Consider the following 15,922-nt stretch of genomic DNA (forward strand, 5'->3'; position numbering starts at 1 on the left):
GCCGTCTGCTGCTCCACACGCTGTAAGTCTTTGCTGTCGTCCAGCATTCTGTTTTTGTTTACTTTGCAGCCAGTTTAGTTTTAGTTTTGTTTTGCATAGCCATCCCTAAGCTTCAAAGCCTTTTCATAGGGGCACTCACCTTTTGTGTATCTTTGGTTTAAGCATTAGACACCTTTTTACCTGCACTCTGCCTCCCGCTGTCGTCTGCATATTGTGATCATGACAAACCATGTTCCCGACATCCACAAAGCAATTAGCTACTTGCTGCCACCTACTGATATGGAAGAGTATTACACGGTTACTCTGCCGAGCCCCCGACAGCACGGACACTCAACAACAACACATAATTTGCAGACTATAATTACTTGTTTGCAAAAAATATTTTTAACCCAAATAGGTGAAATTAGATAATCTCCCACGGCACACCAGACTTTATCTCACGGCACAGTGGTTGAAAAACACTGGTCTACATAACATGTAATGGTGGTTCTTTGGTCAAAATGTTGCATAGATGATGTTTTACAGATCATCAGGCCCCTTTCTGACAGTCGCTTCCGGATGCGCCGTTTTGTGGGCGGTCTTATTTACGTGGCTCACGTTCGGCAGCGTCTTCTTCCCGTCATCTTTGTTGTAGCGGTGTAGCATGCAAGGACGGGTGTGGAAGAAGTGCCGAAAGATGGAGCTAACTGTTTTAATGACATTCAGACTTTACTTCAATCAATAACGGAGCAGCATCTCCTCATCCGGAAACAACCACACCGGAAATGTGTCCCATGAAAAAACGTCTGACCGGAACTCTTTAATAAGTAAAGGTTCTTGGGTGAATAATGTAAACTCACTACACCGGTATGTTTTAGCGCTTTCATGGCGAGTTTACTGACAGATATAAGTAAGAACTTTACACTACTTTATATTAGAAATGGCAACAGCGGATTATAAGGCGCACTGTTGAGTTTTGAGAAAAAAATGAGGATATTAAGTGCACCTTATAGTCCGGAAAATACGGTATTTTGATTTGTTTGCTTGACTCAAACAGAACTTCAAGTGGCTTTTTGCAACCTTTATGTGAATGCTTAGATTATGCTTACTCGCCAGAGTGTTGTAAGGATTTTTGTACATACTCACTTAACTACATTTATACGTAAGACACTCGTACAAACATGAGCTGATGATGCCGATTCAGCAAAGGTTAGCTACGAATGTTCGCTCCCTTTGAATGTATATTGTATTGTAACAACATGACTGCTAATTGTTAGTTGCTTCTCTCGAAATGCTTTTGTGTGCGTGACAAGCCTGACCAACAGACAAATTGCTCTGACCGACGATTCATTTTTCCATCCATCCATGTTCTACAGCATGGGTGTCAAACTCTGGCCCGCGGGCCAAATTTGGCCCGCCGTGTAATTTCACTTGGCCCTTGAGGCGATATCAAATTAACACTAAAGCTGGCCCGCCGATCCTCCCGGGAGTCTTTCAAACGTCCGTCCGCCAGCCAGCCAGCCAGCCAGCCAGGTTACACTGAGGGTAGCCGGATAAAAAACTTTAGCCACACTGTGAAACCACACCAAACCAGAACCCTTTGCAGCACTAACTCTTCCGGGTCGCTAAAAGGTGTGTGTGTGTGTGTGGGGAGGGGAGGTTTGGTGGTAGCGGGGGTGTATTTTGTAGCGTCCCGGAAGAGTTAGTGCTGTAAAGGATTCTGGGTATTTGTTCTGTTGTGTTTATGTTGTGTTACGGTGCGGATGTTCTCCCGAAATGTGTTTGTCATTCTTGTTTGGTGTGGATTCACAGTGTGGCGTATATTTCTAACAGTGTTAAAGTTTTTTATACTGGCACCCTCAGTGTAACCTGTATTCGCTCGTGTGTGCGTACAGTAGCCGCAAATATCGTGTGACTGGGTCTGAACGATGTTAGAATGGATGAAAAGTGGACGTGACGATAGCTCGTAGAATACGTTAAAGGTTAATTTGTTCAACCTTGACCCGCGGCTTTGTTCAGTTTTTAATTTTGATCCACTCTGTATTTGAGTTTGACACCCCTGTTCTACAGAATGTCCCTCTCGGGGTCACGGGGGGGGGGGGGGGGGCTGGGGCCTACCTCAGCTGCACTCTGGCGGGAGGCACACTAAACAAGTCGCCACCTCATCGCATGGCCAACACCTATTTAACATTCACTTTTAATAAAATTAGTCATTTTGGAAAATAAATTCACTTGAAAACATTTCCATGTTCTGTTGAACCTGTGATGGTAACATAAGCTCGTGGGTGGTCTTCCTGTTATATTTTGTTATTTTCTGCAAGTCCTTTAACCTATAGTCTCTGCTTTCATCGGAGGAATTCCTATGGTTTTCCACAAATACTATGTAATCATATTTGTATAAATAATATTATAAATACTAATATACTATATAACAGTATTTGTCAAAGAGATTAGGCTTGAATTCAATTCAAAGTGCTTGATCCACACTAAAAGGATTGTATAAATATATATACAAAACCCAAAACCAGTGAAGTTGGCACATTCTGTAAATCGTAAATAAAAACAGAACACAATGATTTGCAAATCCTTTTCAACTTATTAACAATTGAATAGACTGCAAAGACAAGATATTTAAAGTTTGAACTGACAAACTTATTTTTGTTTTGCAAATAATCATTAACGTAGAATTTAATGGCAGAAACACATTGCAAAAAAGTTGGCACAGGGGCATTTTTACCATTGTGTTAAATGGCCTGTCCTTTTAACAACACTCAGTAAAGGTTTGGGAACTGAGGAGACCAATTTTTGAAGCTTTTCAGGTGGAATTCTTTCCCATTCTTGCTTGATGTACAGCTTAAGTTGTTCAACAGTCCCGGGGTTTCTCCGTTGTGGTATTTTAGGCTTCATATTGCACCACACATTTTCAATGGGAGACAGGGCTGGACTACAGTCTGGTACCCACACTCTTTTACTATGAAGCCACGCTGTTGTAACACGTGGCTTGGCATTGTCTTGCTGAAATAAGCAGGGGCGTCCATGATAACATTGCTCGGATGGCAACATATGTTGCTCCAAAACCTGTATGTACCTTTCAGCATTAATGGTGCCTTCACAGATGTGTAAGTTACCCATGTCTTGGGCACTAATACACCCCCATACCATCACAGATGCTGGCTTTTGAACGTTGCACCTATAACAATCCGACGTCCGGAGTTTCCAAAAACAATTTGGAATGTGGATTCGTCAGACCACAGAACACTTTTACACTTTGTATCAGTCCATCTTAGATGAGCTCGGGCCCATCCTTGTTTGTGAATGACCGAGCATTTCACGGAAACTGCTTTTATACCCAATCATGGCACCCACCTGTTCCCAATTAGCCTGTTCACCTGTGGGATGTTCCAAATAAGTGTTTGATGAGCATTCCTCGACTTTCTCAGTCTTTCTTTCCCCACTTGTGCCAGCTTTTTTGAAACATGTTGCAGGCATCAAATTCCAAATGAGCTAATATTTGGAAAAAATAACGTTTTGCAGTTCGAACGTTAAGTCTATTCAATTGAATATAGGTTGAAAAAGATTTGCAAATCATTGTATTCTGTTTTTAATTACGATTTACACAACATGCCAACTTCACTGGTTTTGGGGTTTGTACAACTACCAATAAATAGCTAATTTTATGTTGTTTTTATTCATCTTACTTACAATGAGTGAACATGAAATCAGACGTTTCACTTGAAATACCTCAAGCCTGCGATCGGCCCTTTGAAGAAGGTAGCCTAGTTCCAAATCTTGGAGGTCCGTTTCAAATCCTAAGTAGTTTTCCGTGGAGTCGGCCACCATTGGTTTGCAGGCTCCTTGTGTCAGAGCAAAGCCTTGGTTGCAGCTACCACATCGGGTGTGGTTGTCTGGCGCACACTCCGCACAGGCAGAGCCTTCGCCGACCGAGCAGGGTGGAGGGAGCTGACAGGGGATGTGTTCATATCGACAGCTGCAGCTGTGGAGTTCCTCAGAGAATGCACCAAGCTGATTGTTCTCTGAACAATACAAGAGAGACTGGAAATGACTCAGCCAGTAGGACTGAGACCTGCAAGAGGGAAAGAGACAAAGAACATGCGGAAGACAGAGGGAGAATGGTTACTTTATCTTTATGGTTTTTCCGAGCAGTCATGTGATGGAATCATTAACAAATTCACAAGCTTTGCATGCTCGGGATAAAATTCACTCAATTTTGAGCCTGATATTTTGAGTTAGCAAAGGCAAACTGACTACCATTAGATTTGTATGAAATATTCCTGCCCATTGTCACATTTAATCAGTTAAAACATGCTTTAATATGTTTTTTATCGTCAACCTTTATTATATACCACTTTAAAGGGGAACATTATCACCAGACCTATGTAAGCGTCAATATATACCTTGATGTTGCAGAAAAAAAGACCATATATATTTTTTAACCGATTTCCGAACTCTAAATGGGTGAATTTTGGCGAACTAAACGCCTTTCTATTATTCACGTGACGTCACATTGGGAAGCAATCCGCCATTTTCTCAAACACCGAGTCAAATCAGCTCTGTTATTTTCCGTTTTTTCGACTGTTTTCCGTACCCTGGAGACATCATGCCTCGTCGGTGTGTTGTCGGAGGGTGTAACAACACGAACAGGGACGGATTCAAGTTGCACCAGTGGCCCAAAGATGCGAAAGTGGCAAGAAATTGTACGTTTGGTCCGCACACTTTACCGCAGAAAGCTATGCTACGACAGAGATGGCAAGAATGTGTGGATATCCTGGGACACTCAAAGCAGATGCATTTCCAACGATAAAGTCAAAGAAATCTGCCGCCAGACCCCCATTGAATCTGCTGGAGTGTGTGAGCAATTCAGGGACAAAGGTCCTCGGTAGCACGGCAAGCAATGGCGGCAGTTTGTTCCCGCAGACGAGCGAGCTAAACCGCCTGGATGTCTTTGATCAAGAGAAGAATATCGACCCTAGCTTCCCTGCTGACATCAACTCCAAAACTGGACAGATCAGCTTTCAGGAAAAGAGCGCGGATGAGGGTATATCTACAGAATATATTAATTGATGAAAATTGGGCTGTCTGCACTCTCAAAGTGCATGTTGTTGCCAAATGTATTTCATATGCTGTAAACCTAGTTCATAGTTGTTAGTTTCCTTTAATGCCAAACAAACACATACCAATCGTTGGTTAGAAGGCGATCGCCGAATTCGTCCTCGCTTTCTGTCGTGTCGCTGGCTGTCGTGTCGTTTTCGTCGGTTTCGCTTGCATATGGTTCAAACCGATATGGCTAAACAGCTTCAGTTTCTTCTTCAATTTCGTTTTCGCTACCTGCCTCCACACTACAACCATCCGTTTCAATACATGCGTAATCTGTTGAATCGCTTAAGCCGCTGAAATCCGAGTCTGAATCCGAGCTAATGTCGCTATAGCTTGCTGTTCTATGCGCCATGTTTGTTTGTATTGGCATCACTATGTGACGTCACAGGAAAATGGACGGGTGGTTATAACGATGGTTAAAATCAGGCACTTTGAAGCTTTTTTTAGGGATATTGCGTGATGGGTAAAATTTAAAAAAAACTTCGAAAAATAAAATAAGCCACTGGGAACTGATTTTTAATGGTTTTAACCCTTCTGAAATTGTGATAATGTTCCCCTTAAAGTGCATTTCTAATATTTTGCCTGGATGAACATATTGAAAAAATAAAACTAATAATTAGAGATGTCCGATAAAATCGGACTGCCGATATTATCGGTCAATAAATGCTTTAAAATGTAATATCGGAAATTATCGGTATCGGTTTCAAAAAGTATAATGTATGACTTTTTAAAACACCGCTGTACGGAGCGGTACACGGACTTAGGGAGAAGTACAGAGCAGTTGCCCCTCCCCCACCCTATCTCCCACACACAACACAGGAGTTGACGACTGCAGCATGAGAGGTTTACTGGTGACGCTTGATGACCTCATCAAACCGCCGCAAGCGGAGCATAACAACAAGAGTGTGTTGTTGCCGGTGCTGTAGCCGTGGCTAACAAGCGAGCTCGCTCGGTGACTGACTAACGACACCATGTCTATGGTTTGGGATTATTTTAAAGGCCGACTGAAACCCACTACTACCGACCACGCAGTCTGATAGTTTATATATAAATGATGAAATCTTAACATTGCAACACATGCCAATACGGCCGGGTTAGCTAACTAAAGTGCAATGTTAAATTTTGCGCGAAATATCCTGCTGAAAACGTCTTGGTATGATGACGTCAGCGCGTGACGTCACGGATTGTAGCGGACATTTTTGGACAGCATGGTGGCCAGCTATTAAGTTGTCTCTTTTCATCGCAAAATTCCACAGTATTCTGGACATCTGTGTTGGTGAATCTTTTGCAATGTGTTCAATGAACAATGGAGACAGCAAAGAAGAAAGCTGTAGGTGGGAAGCGGTGTATTGCGGCAGGTGTTGTGCTGGATAACGCACCCCCGCCGTAGAATGCACCCCTTGACTGTTGTGCCGGATAACACAGCCGGTGTTTCATTGTTCACATTCCCGGAAGATGACAGTCAAGCTTTACCATTGGCCTGTGGAGAACTGGGACAACAGAGACTCTTACCAGGAGGATTTTGAGTTGGATGCGCAGACACTGTACCGTGAGTACGCATGCAGCTGCGGCTTCCAAACATTTGATCGCTTTCCCGTACGTGCGTGCCGCTATGTGCATGTCACGTACGTAACTTTGGGGACTTTGGGGAAATATATGTGCTGTATGAACTTTAGGGAGGTGAACGGTACTTTGGGCTGTGGGATTGAGTGTGTTGTGCAGGTGTTTGAGTTGTACTGGCGGGTTATATGGACGGGAGGGGGGAGGTGTTTGTTATGCGGGATTAATTTGTGGCATATTAAATATAAGCCTGGTTGTGTTGTGGCTAATAGAGTATATATATATATGTCTTGTGTTTATTTACTGTTTTAGTCATTCCCAGCTGAATATCAGGTCCCACCCGCCTCTCACAGCATCTTCCCTATCTGAATCGCTCCCACTGCCCTCTAGTGTTTCACTCTCACTTTCCTCATCCACAAATCTTTCATCCTCGCTCAAATTAATGGGGAAATCGTCGCTTTCTCGGTCCGAATCGCTCTCGCTGCTGGTGGCCATGATTGTAAACAATGTGCAGATGTGAGGAGCTCCACAACCTGTGACGTCACGCTACTCATCTGCAACTTCCGGTACAGGCAAGGATTTTTTATCAGCGACCAAAAGTTGCGAACTTTCTCGTCGATATTCTCTACTAAATCCTTTCAGCAAAAATATGGCAATATTGCGAAATGATCAAGTATGACACATAGAATGGACCTGCAATCCCTGTTTAAATAGGAAAATCGCATTTTAGTAGGCCTTTAAAGTGCCTCTAACGGATAAAAAACTGGCAATTTGCAATGACTGCAAAAAGTTGGTTATGCGAGGAGGAACCAAGACGTCTTCCTTTAATACGAGCAATTTGATCTCCCACCTCTTCAAGAATTATAAGGAGATACACGATGAATACAAGCGGAAGATGGATGAAAATCAAACAGCTTAAAGACTCCGCCGAGAAAAAACTAAAGAACAACAAAAAACACCCATGTCTCAACGCAGCATTTCAGAAGCTCTGGCTGACTGCTAGGCCACTTCAAGCACTCACCACTAGCTTGCAGCACATTTGTGTTACTCATACAAATACGTTAGAGCAGGGCAGATTGTTTATAATTTCCTGTTATACAGTATGCCAGGCAGTCTTGCACTAAAGGAGGACTATGTTATTGTTTACTTTATGACTCTATACTCTGGACTGAAGCAACAAAATTAGGCATAATAATGTGTTAATTCCACGACTGTATATATCGGTATCGGTTGATATCGGAATCGATAATTAAGAGTTGGACAATATCGGAATATCGAATATCGGCAAAAAAGCCATTATCGGACATCTCTACTAATAATACTAATTCTAAGGATGATCTTCATTAAATGTACTAATAAATGATACAATGATATTTTTTTGATTACTGTAATTTGTGACTGGAATATCGGCCGTTATTTTCAGACACAACATTCTGGTTGCCGTTTGAGTCCAGTTTGTAGCACCTTCTTGACTCTGATTTCTTTCTTATCCTCTTTGCTGACGACAGTAAAGAGAGGATGCTGAGCAACTCAATACAAGTTTTTCTTTCTTAAAGGATGAGGTTAAGAGTATTTAGAGTAGTTTATGCTAATCCGAAAATGGGAATCGGGGCATCATTTATTTAATGAGACAAGGGTTGAAAGTAGACTAAATACATTTGGGAAAACACTTTTTGATTTAAATTAGAGATGTTCGATAATGGCTTTTTTGCTGATATCCGATATTCCGATATTGTCCAACTCTTAATTTTCGATTCCGATATCAACCGATACCGATATATACAGTCGTGGAATTAACACATTATTATGCCTAAATTTGTTGTGATGCCCCGATGGATGCATTAAACAATGTAACAAGGTTTTCCTAAATAAATCAACTCAAGTTATGGAAAAAAAATGCCAACATGGCACTGCCATATTTATTATTGAAGTCACAAAGTGCATTATTTTTTTTAACATGCCTCAAAACAGCAGCTTGGAATTTGGGACATGCTCTCGCCGAGAGAGCATGAGGAGGTTGAGGTGGGCGGGGTTGGTGGGGGAGAGGTAGGAGGTAGCGGGTGTTGTATACAGTAGCATCCCGGAAGAGTTAGTGCTGCAAGGGTTTCTGGGTATTTGTTCTGTTGTGTTTATGTTGTGTTACGGTGCGGGTGTTCTCCATTCTTGTTTGGTTTGGGTTCACAGTGTGGCGCATATTTGTAACAGTGTTAAAGTTGTTGTTTAGACGGCCACCCTCAGTGTGACCTGTATGGCTGTTAAGGGTTAAAAGTAGACTAAATACATTTGGGAAAACAATTTTCGATTTAAATCATTTGTTTTTTGCCCTGAAAGCAAATCTACATTTTTGATATTACGGGAATTTTCAGGTTTTATATTATAGTTTACTTAGTTTTTTCAACAACGAAAAATTAATGATTTGGATATATAACCAATATAACCAGTATTACTGCGCCTATGTTTTTATGTACAACAATTTTCCACGTCAGTTGACAATAAAGATTTATTTTATTCTATTAGTCTCTTACATAGATTTGGAATAACATCTCCTTTTACATAGGCTGAGCTTATTTGTAATAATTATTCAAATGTCTGACTTAAAAAAAAACTTTTTCATTTAACTGCTCATTAGTGAGCTATAATAACAGCAAATCTGCTAATTTGCTTTTACGTGTTAAAAAGATGAACAAAGTAATTGCAAGAAAATGGTATTGTAATGTAAGAGACTGGATGCTTATAGCACTTACAATTATGGCTCAGTCATGTTATTGGGTATCTTCTACAAACAGGAAGTTGGTGGTTAAAGGGGAACTGCACCTTTTTTTTGTAATGTTGCTTATCATTCACAATCATTACGAGACAAGAAAACATAATTTCTCTTTTTTTTTTTAGAATTCTGTTTACAAAAAAATTCTTACAATATGTGGCCAATGGGAGTCACCATTGTAGCCTTCAAAGCCCTATAACAACTTCAAAAACCTCTAAAGCAATATAGTAAAATAAGTTCATAACAATATGTAATATGTACAATATTTAACGGAATTTATTTGCTCGGCACATGTATTTCAGAGCCCATAGCAACACACTTCCGACTTTCGTTAACAAACATTTGTTCCTACTTCCGCCAAAACCGTGTGTGTTTTTTAATTATTGCAGACTTTGGAATAGATGACAAAAATTGCTATTTTTTGGACAAATGAGGATTCGCCACCTTATCTTTTTGTATCTCAATGTACTAGGAATGAACTGCTGGTTCTAGAAACTTAAGTGAGCATGAAGAAAGGGTGAAACGTTACAAACCAAGCTATGCAGATAGAAATGGAGTGCTTACCCAAAATCAACTGGAAAAAAAAGTCCCTGGCCAAGTGAATCATTATAATTAGAGATGTCCGATAATATCGGACTGCCGATATTATCGGCCGATAAATGCTTTAAAATGTAATATCGGAAAGTATTGGTTTCAAAAAGTAAAATGTATGACTTTTTAAAATGCCGCTGTACGGAGTGGTACACGGACGTAGGGAGAAGTACAGAGCGCCAATAAACCTTAAAGGCACTCCCTTTGCGTGCCGGCCCAATCACATAATATCTACGGCTTTTCACACACACAAGTGAATGCAAGGCTTACTTGGTCAACAGCCATACAGGTCACACTTAGGGTGGCCGTATAAACAACTTTAACACTGTTACAAATATGCGTCACAATGTGAACCCACACCAAACACGAATGACAAACACATTTTGGGAGAACATAACACAACATTAACACAGCAGAACAAATACCCAGAACCCCTTGCAGCACTAACTCTTCCGGAACGTTACAATATACACCCCCGCTACCTCAACCCAGCCCCCCCCAACATACTTGCCAACTCTCCCGGATTTTCCGGGAGACTCCCGAAATTCAGCGCCTCTCCCGAAAACCTCCCGGGACAAATTTTCTCCCGAAAATCTCCCGAAATTCAGGCCGAGCTGGAGGCCACGCCCCCACCAGCTCCATGCGGACCTGAGTGACGTGTTGACAGCCTGTTCACACGTTCGCTTTCCCACAATTTAAACAGCTAATGATCGAGGGCGAGTTCTTGGTTTCTTATGTGGGTTTATTGTTAGGCAGTTTCATTAACGTCCTCCCAGCGCGGTAACAACACACAACAACAGCAGTCAAGTTTTCGTCTACCGTAAAGCAGTTCGTCTGCCGTAAACAGCAATGTTGTGACACTTTTAAACAGGACAATACTGCCATCTACTGTACATGCATATGTGACCCACCCATAATGTGTCACATTTTTGTGTTGATTTATTTATTTTATTTTGTGGTTTGAATTCGTTTTTGGAGCTGTCATTACACATTTATCAGTATTCACATTGGTCAGTAGGGGGCAGTAGGGCGTTTCTTCCCAATTGAATGCTATCACCTGCAGACCGGAAGTGTCAAGTCATTCTGATGAGCGCGACCAGTCTGTGAACAATTGAAACGTCCTGTGTGCTTTTTCCTCCTGTATAACAGGTTAGTTTTGGTGAATCAACTCACTGAATAATATCCATGTGATCTTTATAAGTTTAAGTACACATTCTGATGGTGGAGCCTAACTCTAAAGTGTTTGTGAGTTGTAGTTTGTATTTGTCAATGAATACAGTGCACAGCTGCAGTAATCAATACAAAAAGGCGACGTGAGTGCGCAATGTTTATATAGGAACTTCTGATCCTAATTCAGACTCCCAAATTAGAGCTCCCGTTTTTTCATTGATTTTATAATGTATATTTGTATAATGTGTGTGTTCTGAAATAGTCACAGAGAATAGAACAAGGATGGACAATTCAACCCTTAACTCAACAATGAGTAGATGAGTGTTGTGTGTGTAAATGTGTAAATAAATGAACACTGAAATTCAAGTATTTATTTTATTTATATATATATATATATATATATATATATATATATATATATATATATATATATATATATATATATATATATATATATATATATATGTGATAAAAAATATATATATAGCTAGAATTCACTGAAAGTCAAGTATTTCTTATACTGTATATATATCTTAACCACGCCCCCCGCCCCACCCCCGACCACGCCCCCCACCTCCCGAAATCGGAGGTCTCAAGGTTGGGAAGTATGCCCCCCAACCTCAACCTCCTCATGCTCTCTCAGGGAGAGCATGTCCCAAACTACAAGCTTCTGTTTTGAGGCATGTTAAAAAAAAAAAAATGCACTTTGTGACTTCAATAATAAATATAGCAGTGCCATGTTGGCATTTTTTTTTTCCATAACTTGAGTTGATTTATTTTGGAAAACCTTGTTACATTGTTTAATGCATCCAGCGGGGCATCACAACAAAATTAGGCATAATAATGTGTTAATTCCACGACTGTATATATCGGTATCGGTTGATGTCGGAATCGGTAATTACCGTATTTTTTGGAGTATAAGTCGCACCCGCCGAAAATGCATAATAAAGAAGAGAAAAAACATATATAAGTCGCATTGGAGTATAAGTCGCATTTTTGTGGGGGAAATTTGTTTGATAAAAGCCAACACCAAGAATAGACATTTGAAAGGCAATTTAAAATAATTAAAGAATAGTGAACAACAGGCTGAATAAGTGTACGTTATATGAGGCATAAATAACCAACTGAGAACGTGCCTGGTATGTTAACGTAACATATTATGGATGGAAAGAGTCATTCAAATAACTACAACATATAGAACATGCTATACGTTTACCAAACAATCTGTCACTCCTAATCGCTAAATCCCATGAAATCTTATACGTCTAGTCTCTTACGTGAATGAGATAAATAATATTATTTGATATTTTACGGTAATGTGTTAATAATTTCACACATAAGTCGCTCCTGAGTATAAGTCGCACCCCCTGGCCAAACTATGAAAAAAACTGCGACTTACACTCCGAAAAATACGGTAAGAGTTGGACAATATCGGAATATCGGCAAAAAAGCCATTATTGGACATCTCTAGTTTTTAGGATGCATTTTGTTTGGAGCCAGAATAGATTGCTCTCATTAACTGCATTGTTAGCCACCTCGAACAAGTCGATTATTACAAATTAGAATGCAAACCTCCCTGCCTCAAATCAATCAATGTTTACTTATATAGCCCTAAATCACGAGTGTCTCAAAGGGCTGCACAAGCCACAACGACATCCTCGGTTCAGATCCCACAAAAAAACATATGACTTTCTTGAATATTATAAGGACTGTGAATAATAGGCAACATTCCCCCCAAAAGTGCAGGTCCTCTTTAAAACCTCACTCCCTCTATCACTGATGTGGTGTCATTAGGCAAGACACTTCACCCACGTTGCCTCCGGTGCAAACCCACACTGAATACATATAAATGAATGTTTGGTGGTGGTGGTTGGAGAGGCCATCGGCGCAAATTGGCAGCCATGTTTCTGTCTACTCTACGGCACCTGTGACTGCAAATGTACAAAATGTGCAAAAGCTTACCGCCACCTGGTGTGAATGTGGAGTGAAAGAATGACGGGTTCTCAGTGTGAAGCAATTTGGGTCACTGGGAAACATCCATCCATCCCTTTTCTACCGGGGTGCTGAAACCTATCTCAGCTGCATTCGGACGGAAGGCGGGGTACACCCTGGACAAGTCGCCACCTCATCGCAGGGCCAACACAGATAGACAGACAACATTCACACACTAGGGCCAATTTAGTGTCGCCAATCAGCCTATCCCCAGGTGCATGTTTTTGGCGTTGGGAGGAAGCCGGAGTACCCGGAGGGAACCCACGCGGTCACGTGGAGAACATGCAAACTCCACACAGAAAAATCCCGAGTCCGGGATTGAACTCAGGACTACTACTCGTATTGTGAGGCACATGCACTAACCCCTGTTCCACCGTGCTGCATCTCACTAGAAAACAGCACTAAATAAATCAAATTCCTTATTATTATTGTGATTTATTTTGACATTTCTGTGCACCAAATGTCAGTGAAGGCACCGTAGGTGTGACTTGGTATTACGACGATATGGAAATGGTAAAAAACAACAACAAAAAAACAGGAACTGTAAGCTGTGTTTGGTGCACAAGTAAAATATGCTGCTTTGCGATGATGCTGTTGACCTTGTGTGTTAACGGTTAACACTAAGTGCGGACGGTTTCTCAATAAACCTAAAATATTTTTTTAAACTACAGTATGAACAAATAGCATACCCTCCACTTTTTTTCAGAATATGGTCACTACTGGCTAGTTCCTCTTGTTATAGTCTTATTTTACTGTTATATTTGTATTCTCATTGTTGCTTTTTATGTTTATTCTTATTGTAATATTTTTCAATTTGTTTCCATTTATACCCCCATTATTTACTTTTTAAATTCGATCTCAATTCTGTACACTGCTGCTGGAATTTAAATTTTCCTGAGGGAACTCTCCTGAAGGAATCAATAAAGTACTATCTATCTATCTATCTATCTATCTATTGTCGGAGGCAGATATTTACATATATCCGTATTTAAGTGTTACTTCTTTAATTTCATAATCATATTACAAAACGGGCTTCACGGTGGCAGAGGGGTTAGTGCATCTGCCTCACAATACGAAGGTCTTGAGTAGTCTTGGGTTCAATCCCGGGCTCGGGATCTTTCTGTGTGGAGTTTGCATGTTCTCCCCGTGACTGCGTGGGTTCCCTCCGGGTTCTCCGGCTTCCTCCCACCTCCAAAGACATGCACCTGGGGATAAGTTGATTGGCAACACTAAAATTGGCCTTAGTGTGTGGATGTGAGTGTGAATGTTGTCTGTCTATCTGTGTTGGCCCTGCGATGAGGTGGCGACTTGTCCAGGGTGTACCCCGCCTTCCGCCCGATTATAGCTGAGATAGGCTCCAGCGCCCCCCGCGACCCCAAAGGGAATAAGCGGTAGGAAATGGATGGATATTACAAAACAGCTAGTGTTTTTCTTCCAATTGTGGTCTTTTGGTTGTCTGCAAATACTGTGTGCTAACCTTGAGTGTGGAATGTAAGAAAGAGAGATACTCCTTCCTCTTATCTATTCTTGTGTCCAGGTGCGGAGGACAATGGGCATGTGTTTGGGCTGGAGGGACAAGACTGCGAGGGTGGGAGGGAGAGAGACTTGATAGAGGAGAGGGTTTTTCATGGGAGGGGGGCAGACCATCTTAGCTGTGTGATTGAATGTTCTATGCTGGACTGGTCTCATTTATATTTACAAAGCTTTGCAAATATATACAAAATACCTATTCTGTCTCTGGTGGTTCTTTTACTCATCTTTAAGTGTCGTAAAGAGCTTGGGAGCGACGACCAGAAACTTGAATTCCCTGGGAGGAACAACTGGTCCAAACGCAACACTATCTATCCATCTATCTATCTATCTATCTATCTATCTATCTATCTATCTATCTATCTATCTATCTATCTATCTATCTATCTATCTAAGGTTTAGACGTGGCGACTTTCTCTTTGCACTTTTGTATAGCTCAGATGTAGCGTTCTGACACAATACTGGAAGCTTCTTTTGACGGCTTACATCTTTATTCAGATTGGTAAATTGTATTATTTTAACCATATTTTTTTTAAATTACTTTTCTTAGTTTACTGTTTCACTTTGCTTTTGTCAAATCTATCTTTACTTTTTCTTCCGCTGTATCTCTTCCACTCAGTAATATATTGTTAGGTTCTTGTAGTAAATCAGACAGTGAGAATAGATAATTAAACTCACAAGATACTAGGGATGTATACCAAGTACTAGAGATGTCCGATGATATCGGATAAATGCTTTAAAATGTAATATCGGAAATTATCGGTATCGGTTTCAAAAAGTAACAGCATGAAAGGTTTACTGGCGACACTTGATGACCTCATCAAACCGCCGCGAGCACAGCATAACAACAAAAAGAGTGTGTTGTTGCCGGTGCTGTAGCCGTGGCTAACAAGCCAGCTCGCTCGGTGACTGACTAACGACACCATGTCTATGGTTTGGGATTATTTTAAAGTGTCTCTGACGGATAAAAAAACTGGCAATTTGCAATGACTGCTAAAAGTTGGTTATGCGAGGAGCAATCAAGACATCTTCCTTTAATACGAGCAATTTGATCTCCCAACTCTTCATGAATCATAAGGAGATACACGATGAATACAAGCGGAAGATGGATGAAAAGCACTTTTTTTCCATAACTTGAGTTGATTTATTTTGGAAAACCTTGTTACATTGTTTAATGCATCCAGCGGGGCATCACAACAGGCATAATAATGTGTTAATGCC

The 15,922-nt window shown here is 40.8% G+C and overlaps 1 protein-coding gene across 3 annotated transcripts in view; it reads right to left on the reverse strand.

Moving 5' to 3' along the window:
* Positions 1-15,922, reverse strand: part of LOC133616379 (BMP/retinoic acid-inducible neural-specific protein 3-like) — a 224,293-nt gene that overhangs the window by 13,479 nt on the left and 194,892 nt on the right. For all 3 annotated transcript variants that reach the window (XM_072914704.1, XM_072914706.1, XM_072914705.1), the window contains exon 8: positions 3,721-4,063. In XM_072914704.1, the coding sequence (XP_072770805.1) occupies positions 3,721-4,063 (343 nt within the window). The remainder of the gene's footprint in view (positions 1-3,720; positions 4,064-15,922) is intronic.

The sequence above is a fragment of the Nerophis lumbriciformis genome, linkage group LG14, assembly GCF_033978685.3.
Source record: "Nerophis lumbriciformis linkage group LG14, RoL_Nlum_v2.1, whole genome shotgun sequence".
Classification (NCBI taxonomy): Eukaryota; Metazoa; Chordata; class Actinopteri; order Syngnathiformes; family Syngnathidae; genus Nerophis; species Nerophis lumbriciformis.